At 41.8% G+C, this 23,482-nt stretch overlaps 1 protein-coding gene across 7 annotated transcripts in view; it reads left to right on the forward strand.

Annotated features, from left to right (window-relative positions):
• Window positions 1–23,482, forward strand: part of PIK3R4 (phosphoinositide-3-kinase regulatory subunit 4) — a 120,027-nt gene that overhangs the window by 81,971 nt on the left and 14,574 nt on the right. For 5 of the 7 annotated variants that reach the window (XM_085846477.1, XM_085846476.1, XM_085846474.1 and 2 more), the window contains 5 exons: window positions 1,335–1,493; window positions 10,615–10,826; window positions 14,183–14,314; window positions 18,057–18,157; window positions 20,923–21,011. In XM_085846477.1, coding sequence (XP_085702603.1) covers window positions 1,335–1,493; window positions 10,615–10,826; window positions 14,183–14,314; window positions 18,057–18,157; window positions 20,923–21,011 — 693 coding nt within the window. Of the gene's footprint in view, window positions 1–1,334; window positions 1,494–4,945; window positions 5,074–10,614; window positions 10,827–14,182; window positions 14,315–18,056; window positions 18,158–20,922; window positions 21,012–23,482 lie in introns of those variants that run through there. The other 2 variants (XM_085846479.1, XR_015049347.1) reach the window with 2 other exon arrangements.

Here is a 23,482-nt window from a genome sequence, read left to right on the forward strand (position 1 = left end):
GGAGGGGGGTGGAAGTGGGGGTAGTATGAAGGGGTGGTTATATGTGGGTAGCGAGTGATGTGCATTGCAGACCTATACACCTCTAGAAGTATGTAGCCTTCCAAAGCCTTTTGAGGCCTACCAAAAAATGGAACACAATAAGGGCTTTCGTTCAATTGCAGTAGTGCAAAGCATCCAATTGTTCTACTACTACCACTGCTACTCCCAATTAGTCCCACCTTGTAGAATCGGGGAAGTTTTGCATGTCTCTCATGAACCAGCTAGCCATGCCTGACGTTCAGCTGGTGCTGATTTGGGTCGGTATTTGTAGCTTGTTCAGCATGATGGCGATAACTCGCCTACTTTTCATTAATTACACCATTTGAAACTTGATGTCCACCAGCTAATGCTTGCAGTTGGAACACCAAGCTTAACATCCCATCTGAGGGACTGCACACTTTGTGATGCATTGCCCTGTTTGTTGTGAAGCACTAATCCATCAGTTTATCGTCAAGTCTGGAATGAAATCCAGATGAGACGGTTCATTTTCAGACGGTAAGTATGCTAACTGTGCAATATGGTGTGTTTTTGTTTTCATTAAAATTGTGAATGAAAATCTTTTAAGTTGTTTGTTGAATTTTTTTTTTATTCTTCTAGTTCCACAAAATGCAAACAAACATGACAGAGACACCGTCCTTGTCTTCTCTCATGTTCTTGTTGACATGTTTTCCTCGTCACCTTTTGAAGCATATCCTGAGTATACTGTATATATTATTTTTTTACAGCCAACCACTGCAAATAGGTTTGTGAGCTGGTAAAAGAAAAATGTTAAAGTGTAATGCAAATTCTTTTTTCCTTCTTAGAAGATGTATTCTTGATCTAAAGCCACATGCAGCACCGTGGGATATTTTTGTGATGACATCATTTGTATTAAAAAGTCTAGCTTTATGTCATTATACAATGTGGATATGTACAATATTTTGGCTTCTTACAACTAATCTATCGAGGTATGTAGACAATCGGATACAACTGAGCAACAATGAGATTATTGAATTAAATTGATTCCAACTAATATTGCAAGAGTAAGACTTTAAACTAATAATGCATTCAATGCCTTAAGAAGAACTGTATAATAAATCTCTATAAGTGTGTATATTAATTTTCCAAAGGAGGTGTGGAATGACCTCTAAGCAAATTTGAGCAAGTTAGGAATTGAGCTTGAGGGTGATTCCAAACCCCAGTTTTGTACTACTTATCGATTCAGCAAAAAGGAAGCATGAGAGAAAATAACAGAAAGGAATGATTTAGATATCCTACCAGAAATGTTGACACTTTCATTGTTCTCTGATCTGCAGGTCTAAATTTACTTATAAACGCCAAGGTGGTCATATTAAGGCACTAACCTTTTGCCAGGCTTCACAATGCCTCGCAACGGCTTCAGACAATGGGTCCATCCACGTACTCTGCATGGAAACAGCTGGACTGGCAAGCAAGATCCAACTCTCCAAATCCAGGTGACGTGCCAAAATATTTTTGACAAAGTGAACACTTTGCATTGTGCTTCAGTAAGTAAATTCTGTTTTCTCAAAGAGAAAACCGAATGAAGTTTTCCCGGGACAAAACCCTGAACATGACTATTTTGATGACTAACCGATTCATACATCTAGAACGGGAAAATGAGAGACTTACGTCCAATCTAGTTATCAACAAACAAAGGCCAGAAAATAATGAGTCAGCAATTGCAACGAAAGGAAAAGGCACCTAAAAAAACGTTTAGCCCAAATAACCAAAAATTTAATGAAGCAAAGATGAGATTTGAAATGAGACTCTTGCACAGGTAAAGAAAAAGTTGAATACTAGGAACTGAACAGAATAAGGAATATTGTTGAGTGTACAGTGAAAGAAAATTGACACTAAAGAAATTTGGGAAATAAAACAAAGAACCAAAACTTCAAGTAGAGTTCCACAATGGAACTTTTTTTTTTCCCATGAAATTTTTGCCATAAAACAATTAAAATAGAAACATTATCACAAATAGAGATTGTATCATTAAGCCTGCCAAATAATTATTTAAACCACTTTCCAGAAGAATGTCAACCCATTCCGCTGGTGACTACACCGATGAGATTATTTTGCATAAAAGACATGAAAAAAGTAAAGATACCTGGAGAGGATAAAAATGTTATTGATGCAATCAAAGATGGTGGTGAACTTCTCCCCAGTAAATAATTGTCACAACTATTTATAAGGTGCCAGTAAGAAAATAGGAACATCCCTCAACTTGGAATAACTCAGAGTTTGAACCAATCCACCAAAACATGGAGACAAGATTGACCATCCAATGAGTTTGTGCTCTCCAGTATTTAGAAGTTGGATTTACAAGATTTATCACAAACCGATTCATGTTTGAACTGAACAACAACCAACCATTAGAAGAAAGCAGGTTTTACAAGCAGATACTCAACAATGTACCTGCTTGTAAAACAGATACATTGTTTTAATGGGATGGGGTGTTCCCTGCCCCATCTCTCTCCCTTCCACAGATCTCCTAATGTCTCTGTTCCCCACTGTTTTGTCCTTCCCTCTCCTGCCCCCCTTGTTGTGCATTCTGTGTGTTTGCTCTCATATGAGCCTTGACAGTGTATACAAAAAAATGGATCATCTTCAAACAATAATTATCAGCCTCTCACCAGAAAATATAATTGCTCTTGTGCCAGCATTTACTGAATACTAGGCATGCCCACCCGTCGCTTCTCTGATGGGTTAATCAAAAGACAGCAAGTTGAACTTCACAAAAATATTCCATTGTCTATGTACGAGTCTCTCTTAGTCTGTTTGCCACTCGTATATGTTCTGTACTCAACCTTCTTGTAATGAGAAGTGTATTGTTTTTTGATGGTTTCGTACTCACATGGGTCTATAGAGAAAATTTGGCTTGGTTGCCGGAGCGGCAACCTTGGGGAACTCCGCTAATTTGCATAAATCCAAGATGGCCACCGTGGACGGGGGGGGGGGGGGGGGGTGGAATAGAACTTTTCAACCAATTAACTTACGATCACGCGTGATACCTCTTTTCCGTATAATTTTGACCTGAGGAATCGATTTATCAGGTCAATTTTGTGATTTGGGGTCAAATTCAGGGTCAAAGGTCAAGTTCAAGGTCATTTTTGGCCAAAAATGAATTAATATAATAATAATTAAATTTTCAGAGCGATGGTGGTCAAGCGTTTATTCATTAACGGCGATCACTCCCATTCATCATCAGAGCCGAATACAAGATCAAGATGTTCAGTTTCCTCATCATCTTCCACATCTGCTTCTCCTTCCTCTTCCACTTCATCTTGGTCTTCGTCTCCTTTCTTGAACGGGTTGAAGCAGGCATCACTACAAACCCAAGCGCAGTACACAGTGCATGATATCTTTCCATGGTGACAGCTGCAACGTTCAGTGCCGCACGCCTTCACCGTCGCCTTACAGCCGCACCGCACTACATCCATGAGATCTTGGGGTCCTGGGGGCTGATCGGAGGTTGCTGATACTGGGGTGCCATCTTTTATTTCCCACCCATACTTCGTGATGTCAAGTTCAGGTGGAGCCTGCTGGTCAGCAGATTTTGCAAGTATGGTCTGCATCCCTGGCTTAGCGCGGCCATACTCCAGCATACCTGTGGGATGAGGTTGCTGGAATTCATGTGAGAGGACATGGGTAGTGCGTCGACCATTGGGTGTGAATACCTGGAGATCGAAGTTGTCAAACCACACGAAGATGATGCCGACGGTTCTACACAACCCCATGAACTGGTGGAGGACCTGTGCATTGTCACCTCGTAGACGAGCGGCCGATTTTCGTAATCTCAGAGCCTCATCATATGAGGTCGTGAAGCCATGCTAATGAAGGAGTTTGAGAAGTTCGTAACTGCCGTGCCGGTGCAACAGTTTGATGGCCAGTCCTAATGTTGTCTGATTTCTGGTACCTGTAACATGACTGAATTGATTGGCTCAGGCTCAGAGATTTATTGGTCACTTTACCACCGGAGACCAAGTCCGAAACCAACTTCAACAAACTTGGGCTGGTCGCCTTGATTGTGTTGGCCTGTGTAAATTCTGATAGGTCGTAATTGGCACTGTTGTACTTGACCGACCGTGCATCATGCTTGATCTGCCTCACCACGGAAGCAATGCTCCTCTCATCCATATCATATACCTTAACTATCTAGAGACGTTTAGCAACAGACTCACAGAAACCAACAATGGTAGCACAGCCATCTACCTGACCAACGATAACATCCTTACTCATGCAGTCAGTCAACTTGCTCAACATGTCACGTCGAGCGAGCTTGCTACCTAGATCTGAGTACAGGGAATGCAGTTCAGCACTATTCCATATTCTGGACTTGTCTCGGTTCATGTACTCAATGACTTCCTTCAGAGCATTTTCATCTGCACTACCAGTTGGCAAATCAGCATATGTGGGGACTTTCGTGAAACTGTTATAGCAGTGGACGTCGTACTTGCACTCAGCAGAAAGTAGATCAGAAACAAAAGCAAGGTGCAACTTGACCCTTCTCGCGACATCATCATTACACTGCTCAGCAACATCAAGGAGCATATCTTTCATAGTTGGGAGTGGGTTACGTTCTGTGTCAAAACGTTCTTTGGTCATACACTCACGAACGTGGTCCCATCTTTCTGGGTGTCTATCATCAATGGGTAAACATTCCTCGCAACAGAACATACAATCACGTTTGTACTCAAACACACCTTTGTCAGTGACCTTAGTATTAGACCTTGCAGTTGTCCTTACACCCTCATCTTCAGCCTTTCTTTTCTGTGACTTTCTCACTCTCTCAATTTTCTCTTTTGATGTATAAGTACAGTAGCAACCTTTGTGGCAGGCTATGCTTGCCGCATGTCCACCAACATCAATAATGTTCTGTAGCTTAGCCTGCAGGTCCCCATCTCCACAGGATTTGGCGCACGAGATGAGCTTCTTGATCCCGATCTCAGTGAATTTTGTTTCTTCTCCACCTTCGTGACACACCGAGAGAAGACACCTTGAGTCAGCCATCATACGTTGCTCTGAAAAGAAGAAGAGGTGAGATTAGAATCAACGAGTATCATCAACTATCGAGTCGGAGTGATCTGCAGTTGTTGCAGGGGTCAAAAAGTGTTAAACCCCTCAATAGTCCAAAAATGACATTGAACTTGACCTATCACCCTGAATTTGACCCCGAACCACACAACTGGCCTCAGAAATCGATTCCTCACCTCAAAATTATATGGAAAAAATGTATCACATGTGATTGTAGGTTGATTGGTTGAAAAGTTATTTTCCACCTCCGTCCGAGGCTGTCCTTCTAAAGTATTTCTGCTGTCATAGAATAATAAATGTTACTGTTTGAACATCTGCATTAACCTCCCATTCCCGCTTTTTTAATGCCAGAAAGAGGGCTTTTAAAACGGGCATATTTGAGATTAAACGGACATGAATTTTTGTTCCAAGTAAATCAATCATTAGCTTTCCAGTGGTACAACTTGCATTATTAGGCCAGTGGTATAGGTCAGATTTTTTGGTGCTTGATCAACCAACCGGCTTGACACAAAGCTACAAGAGGTCTCGTATGAAAGATGGGGATCTCAATAACTCATTTTGCCCTGTTGTCCTCATTTTTTGGTGTGCGGCCCATGAAATATTCACACCTGAAGGATACCCCCATAAGAAAATTTTGACCATTTCCGAAAATCGGTGAATTAGCCATAACTACAAAGCAATGCACCCTATTTTTGCATGATTGGTATTGAAATGTGCAGAATGAACAGGGGAATACTACTCGTTACTTCATGGAATACTTCTAGAATCTCGATAAATATCTGTACATTTGAGTGCTTTTAACAGAAAAAAGACGTAATTTCCAGACCGCTTACTTCGAAAATCATCAACTTCAGAAACAAACATCTGCCAATTGTCATATTTTTTCTTTATTTTATATGTGTTCAGTTTACCATATCAATATAATGAGCATATTTTGAAACAAATTTCTACTAGCATATTATACGATATAGTGACTGAAGTTTGCACAAGTGATGTGATAACTATATGTTACACCAATACACATTGTTCTACGAGAAATGAACTAAAACATATATTTTGAGCAAGTGTCCTCGATATGTTCAACCATCACTGTCCGTGTCATTTTGGTCACCATGTGACAGTTCGTTGCCACACTGCCTGTCACTGGTGGCACACATGCACTCATTAGTGCAAGGCAAACTGTCTTGTGAGCAGCTGCAGCTGTTGGTACATGGTTCACTACCACGGCATGAACACACAAGACCATCTAACATCTCCGCTGATGTGGGTCCATCAAACAATGTGGGATGCAGCATACCTTCTCCTTTGTACCATCCACGACCCTCTGGTGTGGGAATTTCTGGATTTGCCAGGTGGGCATTCATACATACTCGGGTTTGGTGAACGGATCTCTTCACATGTTCGAGAAAAGCTGGTTCGGACGGAGGCAACTTATTCAGCCATACAAAGAATGTTTTCAACATCGCAGCAGAGCATTTTCCAATGAATCCATACTGATATCACCAGGTGTTGGGTATTCGGTTGTTGCCATCATCTGACTAATTTCATCACGAATATCTCCAACTACTTTGTGGAGAGCTGACTTACTGGAGTCCAACTGGTTATCATCCTCTAACAGTATGGCGTCTGTTTCCATTTGGCTTTGACTGAAGTCTTCTTTGAGCTGTGCAAACGCTCGAACTGTGTCACCCAATGACACATGGCTGCTCATGATGATACTTGACTTTGATTGCCCAGGTTGTGAATGAACAACGATAGCATCTCCGTAGTGATGTTTTAGTTGCCACTGTAGTTTTTGTGTAGTGTATGAGGTTTCTTCATTGTCCCCAAAGATAGTTTTGAATTGATGTAATAGATTCTTCATTTTGAAGACTTTCCCTCCTCCAAGGTCAGTATCTATCTCATCAACAAGATGGGAGAAGGCATTTTGATGTTCATCAGATTCAGGTACATCTTGCTGGTATTGCCCAGAGCTCATGTTGTGGGTGCTGATGTATGAAGCCATGCAAGTACTATGATATATATAGCATTTTTTGCAAACAGGTCCTCACCTTCAAGAAGACCAAGCATATCCTGATTGTCACGTGCTTCTGCTGCTTTGCAAACTGTTGCTTGTCTTGGTCCTGTTCGGACACGGTGAAGTTTATCACGTTTCCTGGAATGGCAGATGAAACAGGTTGACCAATCAGTCATCTTGTGAGTAATTGCTCACGTGTGTTTAGGCTCTACAATCTTTGGTTTCTCCTGTGATGCATGTTTTGAGAAGAAGGATAAGTTCCTCTTACTGGTGTACGACTAATAGCAACTGCGGTGGTAGAATATAGACATATCCGTTCCTCCCTTACGTGACTCCAAACACTGGCCAATTTCATCGTTCCGTATTTGTGAAGATGACTTCAATGCTTCCAAACCCGTGCTCCCAGCTTTGCTGACCTCCTTTGACAAATTCTGACATGATGCATGTATCCCATTCTGTCGACAACCTTTGCTTCTTTTTTGGCAACTGTAACTTCAATGGACTCGATCCCGGTTCATCTGGACACCGTTCAGCCATGTTGGAGTCCTATAATAAAGAGAAATTGAAAATTCTGTTAAGTGATTTACGAAAGACCACTTTTAAGCATTATTGCATAATGGGTAGAGCATTTATGATATGTCCATACAATTGGCATTGGCATTCTACAACCCTGGAAGAGAAGGAATTGAATAAAAAAGATATATTAGGTTTAACTAATTGCTTAGCTATAGCCTTTCAGTAGTGTCCATTTTTCACAAACATGCAGGACAACCTCGGTGCATGGATGAGAGCGATGGTGAGGTTGATAATTATGTACTCACATTTTATCATATTCTCTTTAATATTGTAAAGGATGACAACTGACCATAGCAATGTCAACATCGGTTTTGAAAAATCGCCTTCTCTGATATTTTTCTTACTAGCATAACCCGTGCTCTGCCGAACATGTTGGGGTGGGTGTGTTTGAGAAAGGAACTGATGCAGAGTATCAGTAGTAATTTTACTTTAATGCAGTAAGTGGAATAGGATTTCACTGTTTCAGAACCATTTTATTTACTTTTTTGTACCATGCACCTCGTATGGTCTTTGAGATAATGTTAGCCGAATATCACGTTACTCGAGCGCAGAACAAAGTCGAAGATAGCGCGACACGAAACCACAAACTCGGAAATAATATATAAGATGGCGGTCCTAAAAAATTAGAAAATTATCGTATTTTGTCAAAGGCATATAAATTTACACATAATGATGTGGTTGTGATACTACATTATTCTCCAGTCCAATCGACACATTTCAATACCAAACGTGTAGGAAGAGGGCTCTTTGTCTTGTAGTTTATGGGAAATTATGTGATTTTCTGAAATGGTCCAAATATTCAGACGGGTGTATCCTTCAAATGTGAATATTTCATGGACCGCACACCAAAATATGAGGATAACAGGGCTAACTGTGTTACTGAGATCACCATCTTTCATATGAGACCTGTTGTAGCTTTGTGTCAAGCCGGTTGATTAAACTCATAAAATATAGCCCTTTATCGAGGTTTACCGCTGGCCTATATTCTGTGACAGCAGGAACCACTAGTTTGGTCATGCTTTTTTTTTTTTTTTTTGCATAACACACACATGTACACAGACTGACACATGTCCTTTTAGTGATAGATGAAAATGTTTTGCAGTTACAGTACATCAATACATACATTCCACCCCTGCAGGATTGCTAAAAAAGTGAACCAAATCACTATCAAGGCACTCCCCTTGTGCTAAAAAAAACCCACAAAATATAAAGAAGACAAAAGACCCACACACCCCCACCATAAATGTACATAATAAGTAAGTAGAACAAATGTACACATTAAATACAAGGTTAAAAAAAGTTAAATTTGCACAAGTATATTAAAAAAGGAGAAAAGTGATAATTTAATTCCTTTGCAAGGTACCAAAGTATTTAGTAAAGTCTACAAGGGCGGAACAACGACCTTTAAACTGCTCTGCAAAAAAGGCAAGGAATTCAAATTGATCATTGTAAGACGGATAAAACTGGTGATTATTTCCTTTGACAAACTCCGATGTATGGATATGGATCACTTTGAAGAAGTGGAGACGTGGTAGAGTTTGGATTAAAATAAAAAGGCTTGAAGAGCTAACTGCCTATCTCTGAAAAAGTTCACAATCGATGTGTAATCTGAGCAGCAACAAATTTCAGTGAAGGAGATGTGGAAATATGTTGCCTCAGCCTCACAAAAAGAGAAAAGAAGAGTAGCCAATGGGTCGGACAGAAAAATGTTTTTTTTTGGATACATTGTCGATGCTCGTATAAGAGCTAACACACAGAACATCGGGTTTGGTGAATACTTGAATACATCATGACATAAATACAAGGGGAGGCAGGAGACGAGGGGTGGGAGAGGGGAGCACAAAACGGGAAGGAACAGAGACATTAGGAAATCTGTGGAAGGGAGAGAGATGGGGCAGGGTACACAGGGTAAAACAGGATGGCTATGACAGAGACTTTCAGAAAGGAAAGCAGGGAATTTGAAGGATGAAGGTTTGGGGTGGATTAACGAGGGTCGAAAAGATCATGGTTTTAGATGGGGGAAGATATGAGATCGTGGTGAACAGCTGTTTTGAAGACCTGGAGAGAGGAATGGGATTGAACAGAGTGTGGGAGTTTGTTCCAAAGGCAGGAAAAAAGAGGAATGAAGGAGTGAAGGTGAGCAGTGATTCTTGATTTTGGTAGTTTCACCAGAAGGGGTTTTTTGGCGGACCTTGAGCGCCCTGTGTAAATATAGGGGGGACAGAGCACTGACAGAGCCAGGGGGTGGGGGGGGGGCAATGCCGGAGAGGAGACGGTAGAAGACAGAAAGACCACTGAGCTGCCTGCGGTGAAAGAGTGAGAGACCCAAAGACTCAGTTTCATCACGGGAGATACCAATGATCCTAAATGCCTCGGTTTCCCCAGTTTGAAGTCCAGCTCGGTGTGAGGCAGGAGCACCGCCCCAGAGGGGAGAGCTGTACTCTATCAGGCTGTGGATGAAAATCAGTGACATATTGGTCACAATCCAAAAAACTCAAATGGAACTGAACTTGATACTGTGTATAACAAGAAGAATGTACGACCTATGGATAACAAGAATTACAAACTTGCAACCTCGAAGGATCCTGAAGAAACAGAAGAAGATCAAAGATGAGACCGAAAGACTTAATAAACTGGATTCTAATGGTCCTGAGTTGCGGAGGTTGGAAAATAATGTACCATGTTGAAATAGGCTAAAAAATGATAAAAGTCAAGTCAAGTGCAATTTTGCATTATTTTCGTTATTATGATCCACTGTTTTGCACATCACCAGCACGGTAGGTTTTGATCCCACGACATGTGAGTTTTGCAAAAAGGCTGCTATTTGTTATTTGGATCACCTCCATACTGATTTACTTCACACTGCTATCACTCAGAGCCCTCCAGCTTGTTCCCACGCCTCTACCCCCTCCCTTGTTGGTGGACTGAATGTCATTTCTCAAAATTTGCAGGTTGTTGGATTTGACAGACGATGGCTGTGCATTGGATCTGCATCATTTTCACTCTGGCATGCAGTCAGTGCTTGCATATGCTACTGTAAGCGGGCAACTCGTTGGCTGGGACTTGCGTACGAATGGAAATGCATGGAAACTTCAACACGACCTTCGCTTTGGCCTAATCACTGGGTTTGCTGTTGATCTTCGCCGCTGTTGGATCTGTATCGGTGAGGTCTATTGTTACAAAGAAGCATTGGATACGTTAAACAATAAAGCGTCTCATCATGACATAAATACTTGAAGGCAGGGTAGTTCAGTCATTAATTCCTTTTTGAATGTCTTTCATCATTTCTATAATGCACGTGAATTTTCAATCCCTCAGGACATAATGATACTCCAGCTTCGTGGTCGATGAATTGAGACTTCTATTCAAATCAAAATTATTTTATTTTATTTCAGACATAGGCTTATATAATAGGGAGGTAACGTTGGGGGTGGAGGGGGGCACATAGTTGGGCAAAACAAGCAATGGAATGAACAAACAGGAAAAGAGGTGAGAAAGGAGTGGGGGAGGAGTGAAACACAGTAACGTTGTAGTAAAATGGGTGGTTTATGAAAGGTAATGGTAGTAAATTCAGATTGTTGGAAGGAATTAGCGATAACATAAGTTGGTGGTGTCAAAGCACTTACTTTTGAAGTCCCAGAGGGAAGAAATCGTACATTACAAGACGACCTTATTGTCAGCAAAATGGAATTTGGCAGCAGATGGTTAATGATGTTGGCTTCGGGGGGTCTTCATGGGGTGCTATTCATTGATCACCCTTTTTAATATTTTTCAACTCTGCTCTCCATATTTGCTGAAGCGAACGGAAACTAATAGTACACGTATCATAAGGTTCACATTTGAACCAAAAGCAAATGTTTTGATGAAATTGAGGGTGGGGGTTGAATTTGTTTTTTCTTTTTTTTTCTTTGGGAAAGTATAATGGGCCAAATATTAATAAAGTATGCAAATTTAGCAAAACCTTTTGACCTTTGCCCCCTTTCCATCTATGCCACAGGCTTTCCTCAAAACATCTTTCCTTCTTGACCGTCACTCACCAAAAATTCCTTTTGTCCTCGTTTCTCTTCCTTTTCTCAACTCCTCCCCACCCCCGGGTTTTTATGACCCATCTTGGTGCTTATGGAATAAGCAGATTACCTCTGAGTGCTTGTAGTGCTACCTGAACAGCTGTATCACTCAATGTGTGAATATACCTACTCTGTTTTTGGCCCTCCAAGCCACATCCTGCTACACACCGAAAATCGTGCTTTATGCTTTCGCCATAAATTTGGACTTCACTCAGTGTGTTCAGTTGCCCATTTGTAAGCGTGGAAATATGATTTCTTTTGAACCAATATGCATTTATCATGATGTAAAACTAAAGTGAAGGAAACTTCAAGATGACAAGCATTGTTCACCGTCTTCAATATTTAATCTCCACGGATTCCAATTTGAGTATCCGACTACGTGTATCAAATGCTCGAAATCAGTTTTCCTTTTCCAATAGACATTGTCACATGTCTGTCCCCAGTCGAAAGAAACACTTGTGACCACACCTCTCAGCATCCAGCATTTGAGGAAAAAAAATTGATCGTGTTCTTATGGGTTTTGGACAAAACCCCTCTTTTTTTCCCTCTTTCCTGAAAGCAGGCGTATTGGCTGAAACTTTAATATAAAATTATTACCTCCGGCACCGAAGGTGGATGGAGGAGATGTTTTCAGCCCTTTCTGTTTGTTTGTCTGTCTTTGTGTGTTTGTTTGTGGGCACGATTCTCAAAAAGTTGTGGTGGATAGGTTGGGTATGCGACAAGGAATAATTGATTCGATTTTGGTGAAGATCCGAATCCGGACCAGATATTAAATTGTTTTTTGAGTGATTCTTCACCATTGAGAGAAAGGACCAAAACCGATACATAGCATGATATCTCAAAAAGTTGTGGATGGATTTGGACGAAACTTGGTGGACGGGTTGAGTGTGTGACAAGAACTGATTCGATTTTGATGAAGATCCGGATACAAATTTTTATGAAATTATTTTACAAGTGATTCTTCACCATTGAGAGATGGGGCCAAAAACGATATCCATCCATCCATTGGGACCATACTCTGTGCAGAGCATTGGTGCTGCCTAAGTAGTCTCCTTGGCTATTGGGTCCAATCCTGGATGGGTCATCACTCCGCCACAGGATACCAGCAAGCTGGCACTCATTTTGCCGACCTCAGAAGGATGACAGGCAGAGTCAACCCCACCTGGTATTAATTCAACAGATGAGTGGGATTTGAACTCAGGATCAACGGATCCCAAGCCCTCCACCCTAACCATTAAGCCAACACCTGGCATAAAAACGAGATATAGCGTGATATTTCAATATATTGTGGATGGGTTATGACAAAACTTGGTGGATGAGTTGGGTTGGTAACAAGAACAAGCTGATTAAAATTTTTACTGAGAGGCTGAATCTGAATCCGGATCTCAGTAGACTACAAAACATAAACTGTTCAGCCTGATGGAGGTATGTGATCTTCCAAGTGCCTTTCAAGTGTATTATGGTTTTGGACGAAATAAGGAAAGGCTAGAAGGGCCCTCGGTACAGCGCATACCTCCGTCATGCATGCCTAATCCACAATAACATATCAGGACCAATACATTTTTGAAATATCATGCGATATATTGTTTTTGGCCCCATCTCTCAATGGTGAAGAATCACTTTTATAAATTAAATAATTCTCGTTTCCAGATCCGGATTTGGATCTTCACCAAAATCGAATCAATTTGTCCTTGTCAAACACCCAAACTGTCCACCAAGTTCCGTCCGAATCCGTCCACAACTTTTTCAGATGTCGTGCTATATATTAGTTTAGCCCCATCTCTCAAAAGTGAAAAATCACTCAAAAAATTCTTGAATCTGGATCTGGATTCAAATCCTCACCAAAATTGAATCGATTCTTTCTAGTAACACACCCAACATGTCCACCAAGTTTCCTCCAAATCTGTCCGCAACTTTTTGAGATATCCTGCAGACAGACAGACAGACAGACAGACAGACAGACAGACAAACAAACACAGACAGGGGTGAAAACATAACCTCCTTCACCTTCAGTGGCAGAGGTAATAATGTGTTTATTCCCACCTTTTTGATACCAATGTCCATTGTGCATCAACTTAAGGGACTGTTTAGACACCTCTTCCTCTCCCTTCATTTTGCTCCTTAACGATGGTACACCAACCCACATACCCCTCTGTTAATTATTTAATATATGGATGGCCCCTAACAGTACTGTATAGTGGAGACACAAGTGTTATAAACAATATTTTGCCTTTATTAATTTTTGTATTTTTTTTACCCTTTTCTTTTCATCAATGCATTTTCATGTCAGTTGGCGTCACTGGATTATTTATTTTTGAGCTGCTGGTTCACCTTGAAATATCAGTAACAAGTGACACAGAATGACATCAAGCCATGGATTTTTTTAACCCCTGGTGTATCATTACTACTTCTAATCGAGTAGTCTTTCACACAGCATTGAAACTGTTTGCAGGAACGAGCAGTGGCTTTATGATATGCTGGGACATGCGTTTCCATTTGCCAATTGCAACCCACCTGCATCCTGCACATGCACGCATTCGGCGCCTTTTGCCACACCCTGACCACCACTCCTGGATTATAGCAGGTGTGGCTTCGACAAATTTGTCTGCAAATATTTAATAATGTAACATCAGTCATTAAATTTTGGTAAAATATTTAAATCACTTTGCTGAACTCCCCTATTTAATCCATTAGTAATTTGTAATTCAACTAAATAATTATGTGTTCAGTGCTTCTATTTTCAATGTTGTTCAAGGATCAATGAAGAGTAGGAATGCGGATGGAAGGATGACAAACCACCATTGATGTAAAGCAGGACAAAGGATTACCAGACTGGTTTGGCAAGTGTTAAAAGATGACTATCCATATTTCGAGAAACACAATGCTTCACACATCTGATTTAGAGAGAAAGCTTGGTCTTTTGGAGGGTAACATAGAATAGGTGATGGGATAAACATGTTAATAGAAGTGGTGGAGAGTGTAAAGAAAATATTATATAGGACTGTGAGACCCCACCAACAAGAGTGGCATAATGGCTATAGCATTTGCATCTGCTCTGAGTCTGGGAGATCAGTTCTAATCTGGCTGAATCGTACCAAAGACCTTGTATACCACAATGATCCATGAAAAGCATTTCTCTATTCAGTATTCTAAGATGGTGTCTGAACTTGGAGGGGATTATAGCACTTTGTTCTTCGCAAGACTGTGTCTTACCAACTTGGAGGAATTCCAAAGATTGCACCTCCACTAAATTATCAGACTCGGTGACATTGGGGTTATAGCATCTGCTCTGAATCTGGAAGATTGGTGGTTCAATTCTGGAAGATCAAACCCTGGCTGAGTCATTCTAAAGCCTTTTTTTTATTGTTTTGAAATACAAAGTCAATGCTCATGGAAGAGCTAGAATTAGTACACTGAATGGATCAGGACACAACAGGACAAAAGGAATAGTTGAGAGAGGGGAGAAACACCAACAGCAGAGTTGAAGGCCAAGATAAGGCAGATTTGGACGAAAAAAATGGGTGTAGGGCTTAATGAGGAGCAGGAGAGGATGCATAGGGTGGACAAGGTCGATGGATCAAGAAGGAAGCTCTCAGGAGGGAAAACTGAAAATTTGGAAGGAGGAGGGATTGGGGTGGGGGTGAGCAGAGGGAGCAAGACCAGCAAGGAGGTCGTACCTGTCTGCGATGGCATAGTGATAAACCCATGCACTCAGCTTCGTTGTGGGTGATTCCAATAATCTTGAAGGTCATGGTTTCCATGGTGTCAAGCTGAGCAAGGTGTGAGGCAGGCGAGCAGCCCAGAGGGGAGAGCAGTACTCCATCAAGCTATGGATGAAGGCCTTGCAGGTGGATCGGAGTTCAGGTGTGTCAAGGGAGGACATTGTATGACAGAGGATTCCCAGTCGGCTGCTGGCTTTGGAAGCTGTGTGTGTGTGTGTGAGTCAGTCAGTCAGTCAGTCAGCTTTTCCATAGACCATAGAAACGAGGAAAAAGGTGTATTGCAGATATAAATTGAAGGATCATTTGTTAGTGGTATATGTGAGATTATTAGCCAGTGTCTTATTTGCTTTAGATTAGAGGACAGGCATTTAGCCACAACCTGCCAGTCATAGAGGAGTTATCTGCACAGTAGTACAGATTATTTTTCGGCAGGCCAATGTGTCGAGAGCAGACTCATGGCGTCCAGCTTCTCAGGCCTGCCGTTGACATCTTCCCTCCATAGCTGTAAGACTTTCTCCCAACTTACATTGTGTTTTGGTGCCACAGTACCCTTCCACTGCATTGTGATACTCTCTGGGCCTGGGCCAGCCTCATCCAATCAAATGCAAAGGCACGATAGTTGCAGAAAACACAGGCTTCCCTGCAGGAATAAAAAAAAAATTCCCATTACTCGCTTGCAATAACTTGTCTGTCCAGAGGTTGGTGCATTATCCATCCATCCATTAGGATCATACTCTATGCAGAGCGTTGGTGCTGCTTAAGCAGTCTCCTTGGCTATTGGGCACAATCCTGGACGGGTCGCCACTCCGACACAGTACACCAGTGTGCTGGCACTCATTTTGCCGACCTCGGAAGGATGACAGGCAGTCAGCCCCACCTCGTATTAATTTAACATCTGAGCAGGATTTGAACTCAGGATCCTCGGATCCCAAGCCCACCACCCTAACCATTAAGCCAGCACCAGGCATATGGTGCATTATAGATGACTCTTTCCCTCTCAATTTGGAAACAACATCACTGCCGTCTGATGTTTCACCATTTGACTCATGGCTGAAGCAAACAGTTTTTCAGCAGCCAATGCACACTGGGCTTCAGTACTGAGATTTTTTTTTTTTGCCATTTTAAGGAACATCATTGCCGCCTGTTGTCCCTGCCCATTCTGTGAATATCACTGCCAATTGTCCACGGTTTGTATTTCTCAGGCAAAAACGGTTTATTTCCAAACTAACCGACATATCAGTGAGTTGTTCCACCATATGCAACACAGTGAATGCATTAAGTAGCATTGGCATGGTCCTTCAGGAAAACAGAGAGGTCATTCATAGAAAAACAATTAAAGCCCTGGCCCGAACTAACCTCCACAGGTGATGTAGTGGGGATGATGCTGTCCAGAGCAACGCACTATTTGTGGGTAGAGAAAAAAATAATTCGGAAGAAGGCTTTAAACTCCATTGGTGACATTTTGTGAACTGGGCTGGGTCCCTGACATATCATTCGGAGATTTCGAGTAATATGGTTCTGACCTTTTGGCAGAGGCTCAGGCAATCATGCAATGATGAGATGGCAGATGTTCGGACAATATATGAGGCAAATAAAATTTTGTGTGGGCTCGTACTTTTTCCTTGCCAGATGAAGAAATTAACCAGCTTTTGAGAGAGTGGTTGTGAAAGCAAATGTCTGATTTATAAGCCAGAAATGGAAGCTGCTTGAATGCTCTCTGAAGATGGACACCTGTGACATCCATCTTCAGCGATACGTGATTTGAACGGTATAATGAAGAACGTCTCAAGTCATGAACCCTAGCATCGATATGTGTCAGCAGATAGGTAGAAAAATTGATGGAATGAATAAGCAGAGGGGGAATGGGAAATAAGCAGAAGCTGACGTTTTGACCATTCACATGGCGGTTAGCATACTTCTAATCAAGATTCTGCGATTTAATCCATTGTCCTTTGAATAACTCTGTGGAGAAGATTAAGAGCATGACGCATTAGATGGAAAGTTTGACGTTCTCATCTTCAGCAGGGATTACAATCCATTTAGAATTACTCGAGTTGAAAAGCCAGTGTGTCGAGTCAGGCATGAAATCACGCATGGGGGTTTAACTGAGAGTTGGAGTTAGTTGGGTTAGTTGTCATTAGTTATCTTGCGTGATCCAGAGCCAACCAGCATGGTATATTGAAATCCCTGGAGATTTGGAACACAGAGCTCACATGAGGGGAAAGCAAAAGGGTTCATAATGAGAGACAGATTGCATCAGAATTGTAAAGCGGAGCTGTCAGACGCAAACACAAACAGAAGATTATTGTGAGAAGGGACATGGACTAAGTAATACATCGTGTGGTTATTGGAAGGAATGGAGCTCAGGGTAAAATGAGGACGATGAAGAAAGCTTCAGACATAAATTGTAATTCTGCACCAGATCTAGTGTTGTGTCTGTCAAAGCAAAAAAATGGTATAACCCAGAAAAGAGACTAGTAAGACCTTTTAAGATAGAACTCTTTCTATTATGCATACAGTAATATTTGGAGAACATGTACTCACCTGTTCGTCCTTTCTCTCCTCTCGCTACCTGTAATGATGGAAGTCCTGTCTGCATTACAGCTGTGCAGGGAAACAATGAAGTGTCCCTGTGGAACATGGAAACAGGTGCTCGACAGCTGACTTTGTGGTCCAGCCACGCACCACCTTTATCTGAAAGCCAGGTATTGGAGATGATCACGATCACATTATTTTTACACACTTACCAAGCTAGTTTTGAATTACTCATTAGCAATGTCCTTATCATACTCGATTCTTACATGGGAGTCAAGTGTGTGCGCTGGATTATTCTCCATTCCAAAATTGAACATTCCATAACTTGATTTTAATTGACTTCAACCTTTTTTTCTTTTGAGACTTTTTTTTCCTCACCTGATTGTTTAGAAAATATCCACATACACCAAGGGAGAAACAAAAATTGTTCACACATAACTGAAGTAATACATAAAAATGAAACAAGTGAAAAAGACATAAAATGTCATCGCTCCCATTGTTTTAGTAATTTAGCTGTACGGAGTTAAAGGACTAGCCCATATTTATTGAAACGGAAGTCCAAGAAGGAACCCGAAGTGAAGAGCAAAGATGGAGTCATCAGGAGGAACCAGGATTTGGATTTCAGCCACTACTCCACAACCCTCAAACCCACCCAGGCGCAACCAAGTGAGCCTAACAGAAAAAATTAATCTACCAGTCGGCCAAATTTGATCAGGTCGCAAAATCAAGTGAGGGGCACGTGTATGCCATAATGTACTATGTTTGTGCCAAGTTTGAACAAAATCGGACCATGCATGGCTGAGAAATGGTTGGGGACACATTTAAGTAACAAAATGGCTGCCAGTCGGCCATCTTGGATCTGATCTCGAAACAAATGACGTGCTTATCATTCCTTATCTGTGTGCCAAGTTTGAACAACATCACTAAATGCATGTCCGAGAAACGGTTGAGGATGTGTTCAACATTGGGTTTTATTTACAACTAAAATGGCCACCAGTCGGCCCTCTTGGATCTCATGTCAACAAAGAACGACGTGCATATGTAAGCCATCGTTCATTATCTGTGTGCCAAATTTGAACAACATCGGTAAATACATGTCCGAGAAACCGTTGAGGACGTGTGTTCGACACTGGGTATCTTTTTTACAACTAAAATGGCCGCCAGTTTGCCATCTTTGATCGTGAAACAAAATAATGTCCATATGTACACCATCATTTGTTGTCTTTGTGCCAAGTGCAAATAAAATTGGTAGAGACGTGTCTGAGACATGGTTGCGGATACATGCACGCACACACACAAAAATCGAGACCAAATCCATAAGCCCCCGTTTCGGAGTAAGTCCAACGGGGGCTAATAATCCGTTTCCACAAATCAACCCACCTATCAATTTCCATAATCAACCATGAGAAGAAGTTTAGTCTCTCAAACTTATGGGTCTCACCATCAATGACGTCTTTTTATATTTCAAGAACATATTTAAAATTGACCTCAGAAGCTAGGCACACACTGGGCATCCTTTGTCGTGCAAATTCCTTCCTTGGTAAAGGTGAACCTCTCATATCCTCCTAGGCCTTAGTCTATCGCTCAAGAGTACTACTCTCCGTTAGGGGGTTAGTGTCCCCACTTCACACCCGTCTCTTGGATGTCGTTGAATCCAAATGTGTCAACATCATTGGCATCTCTCACAAAGAGAACTTGCTCTTCTCTTGTCGCTGACAGGTTGATGGCCTCTGTTTTCTCCCACTTCTCCTCACGTCTTGCTCCCTCTGCTCCTTCATCCCTCTGTCCTTCATTCCCTCCTTGTCACATGCATTCTTCCACCGTTCTCCTCTTCATTAAACTTACAAAATCCAGGCTCCCTGCTCTCACCCAAACTTTGTCCCTCTTTTTTTCCCACTTGTACTACCTCCTTGGTTCTGTTCAATCCCATCTTTCCCTCTGTAGCTCCGATTTTGCAGTACACCACCACTTCCGGTCATTATCCATCCTCCTCCCACGAACCACCTCTGCCCCCTTGCAAGTTCCTTCGTTTTCTTTCTTCTTATCTCTCCTGTTTGGGCATTCCTTTGATGCATTCATTTGATATCCCACTGCCCTATGTCACCTTTCTCTTCAATGAGCAGAGATTTGTCTCCAACAAAAGTTGAATACCATTGCATTGAAGACATTTAAAATAGGTTTGAAGACCATTGTATACCTTCAACAGAGGTATTTAGGGAACTTAGTTTTCATAATTAGCTTGTGATCAGGCAAAAGCCAAACTTAATACTACCCTAAGTGTGTTATGTGGGAAGCGAATAGTGAGGGAGGTCCACTGTGTTTTGTTGACAAATTCAATTCTGATTATAGAAAGCCAAACGTGTGGGTATGAGGGTATTTTATAGAAAGGTTGGTAAATATGTGGCAGTCATACTTGCATCCTTTACTATCATTGATTGTTTTTATCCCCCGCCGCGTGGCGGAAGGGGGATATTGTTGTCACCCGGGTCGTCCGTCCGGCTGTCCGTCTGTCCGTCCATCCGTCCATCCGTCCGGCTGGCTGGGCGTCAACATTTATAGCTGTGAGTGTGATAACTCATAAACTGTTCGCCATATCGATTTAAAATTTGAGTCACACATGTACCACCTGAAAAGGAAGAACCCTATTGATTTTGGGTGTGGCCGGATCCAAGATGGCCGACTGGGGCGGCCATCTTGAAAAAAATGTTTTTTGTAATAAATGGAAAACCGCTTATCTGATTTAAATTATTTTTCAATGGCGGGGGATTCCCCCATCTCTGATGGGTATATTTGTAAGATATAGAGATCCACCACTTTAATTTTATTCTGCTTTAAAAAAACTTCAAATGTAAAGAAGGGGAATAAACTTGACCACGAGTATACCTATCAAGCAAAGTATGCATTCGACCTCTTTCTTGCCTCCTCTCTCGCCCAGTCGTCAAGTCACAGCACTCACGGCATGTACTACAGCCCCGCTGAAGGGAATCCCTTCTTGCTTACAGCAGGTTCTGACATGAGAATCCGGTATGGATTTTGTTCTTGTGTTCCATTCTCCGTCTGTAACATTGCCTGCCAAATCTTATGAGGTACCGTTACTCGGTGTGCCTGCCTTATGACTGAGATAGTTGAAGATATGCATGGCTGATTGCAGTTAGAGTTAAACTTACAAAATGCCCTCTACATTGGGGTTCTTTACTTGAAAACAAAACCTTAACTTTTCATTTTTTTTATTTTTTTTGAGGGTTTGTTTTCTCGACAGTTAAGGCTTCACAGAATTGTAAATAATAATGAAATTTTATTTGTACTGCTCATCATCTTTTGTAACCTTTTTAGTTTGACAACCTTTATTTTGAATTGGCTTTCTGCATTGGCATGGAGAATTTAACTTATGATGCCAGGAAGTCAGAAACATATCTGTCGATCGATTCCTTTCTCCAGAGGATGGGTTGATGATCTTGCCAATTATAGGATTCTAAAGTCTACGTAAGCTGGCTCATGCTTCAGATGTAGCAATTGACACTGCTCTGATATAGCAAGTTGACACTGCCCATACAGCAATCACACTCTGATATAGCAAGCAGTATAACCTGCGGTGTCAAGCTCACCAGACCACTTGCTACTCACAGTCCCATCAGGAATTTCAAATCTATTGAGGGTGCTGGTGAGAACTTGCCATTCTTGATGAAGAACATCTTTAATGACCACCAACTAATGCTAGAAGACGGGACAACCAGTTTGACATCCATCTGATGGACGGCATACAAATTGATGCCTCGCCGTGCATACGAACGAAACACCAGAGTGATAGTTTATATCTGGGTTGAGATTTGAACCCAAACTAGACGGTTCATAGGCTAGTGCACATACTTATAAGCTATCTTGCCAGCCCAAGCACTCACCTCAAGCCTAACTCCACCAAATCCAGTATTAACCTTATACCCTAACCATAACCTTCTTTTTTCCCCTCACCGAATTGTTGACTCACCCCACCCTTCATTTATCAACAATAATATAAACTATAACCCTCACTAGCCCTGAGTCTAACCTTACATTACTGGCTTATTCATTGTCACCACAGCAGCCCATTCACTTTCTTGTCACTATTATTTATCAATAATATGAAATAATAATTAAACTACAGGAAACTACAGGGACTGTGTGTGTGCTGTCATACAGTACCGCTCTGTGAAGATAAATGCAGCATTGTACTCCTGTTAGTTAATTCACTGTATAGCTTCGGCTTTTGGATGGCATGCCTGTGTTGTCTTTTACAGTTTTTATGAATTTCAATTATCAAATTTTCTTACATTGCAAAGTGATTTTAGATTTAATTCTGAAATATAAAACTCTGTATAAGATACTGATTTGTTTGATTGATTGATTGATTGATTGAGTTAAGACGTCCTTTCATGAAACATAATGGCCCATTGTAGTGTCTTGTAAGCTACAAACACAAGAATTGTTCCTGACCAGAAATATAATTAAATTATCAACACTGTCTGAAAGTAGAAAATGTCCTTTGTCTTCAAGTCTGTATGTCTCTTCCCTCCATGTCTTCAAACAGATGTTCACCACCATCTCAGATCATCCTTAACCCCCACCCCAATCCATCTTCCTTCCAATTTTTCAGTTTTCGCTCCTTGGATTTCCATTCAGTATCTGCAGTATCTTGTCCACCCCATGCATCCTCTCCTGCCCCCCATTCCTCCCTACATCCATTGTTTGTCCAAGTCTGCCTCCATCAGGTCAGGTCAGGTATGGAAGCATGCGCCAGAGCAGCGCGTCGCTGCGGCCACTTTCTGCCGGTACTCCAGGGGCCTCTGTCTGGCTATCCCCCAGGCAGACGTCTGGCCACCCTCATCTCCTTGAGATGCTGATCAACCTGCTGCAACCACGAGGCTCCTTCACTGAGAGAATCTGGTGAGCAGGATCAGCGTCAGGAAAACGAGCCACATGTCCATACAGCCGCAGCTAACGCTCACAGACTATGCAGGTAACAAATCTCATTTGAGCCTCTCAGCAACTGCTCATTGGACACAAAGTCCGACCAGCGATCGCCAAGGATTCTCCGAAGAGACCTGGTACCAAAGGAATTAAGTCTCCATCTCAGATCCCTGGTCAGAGTCCAAGTCTCACATCCATTGAGCAAGACTGGAAACACCAAGGACCTGAAGACTCGGACTTTCATCCTCCTGCATAGGTACCGACAGTGCCATACCCCATGATCCAGTGAATCCATGACTCCCCAGGCCCGACCCAGACGTCTATTGACCTCTGCTCACAGCTAGCAGAGGCATGAATATCACTACAAAGATAAGTGAATCTCTCCGTGAACTCAACATCCTCACCACAAACAGGTACAGACAAGATAGCAGTATCCAAGATGTCACTGAAAGCCTGGATCTTAATTTTGACTCCGGAAACCTGTAATCCCAGCAGCTCTGACATGTCTTTCAGCACCTTGAGGGCCCCCAAAAGGATATCCAGGTTCTCCG

The sequence above is a fragment of the Eptatretus burgeri genome, chromosome 11, assembly GCF_056783735.1.
Source record: "Eptatretus burgeri isolate ZD-2024b chromosome 11, Ebu_testis_v1, whole genome shotgun sequence".
In the NCBI taxonomy this organism is placed as follows: domain Eukaryota; kingdom Metazoa; phylum Chordata; class Myxini; order Myxiniformes; family Myxinidae; genus Eptatretus; species Eptatretus burgeri.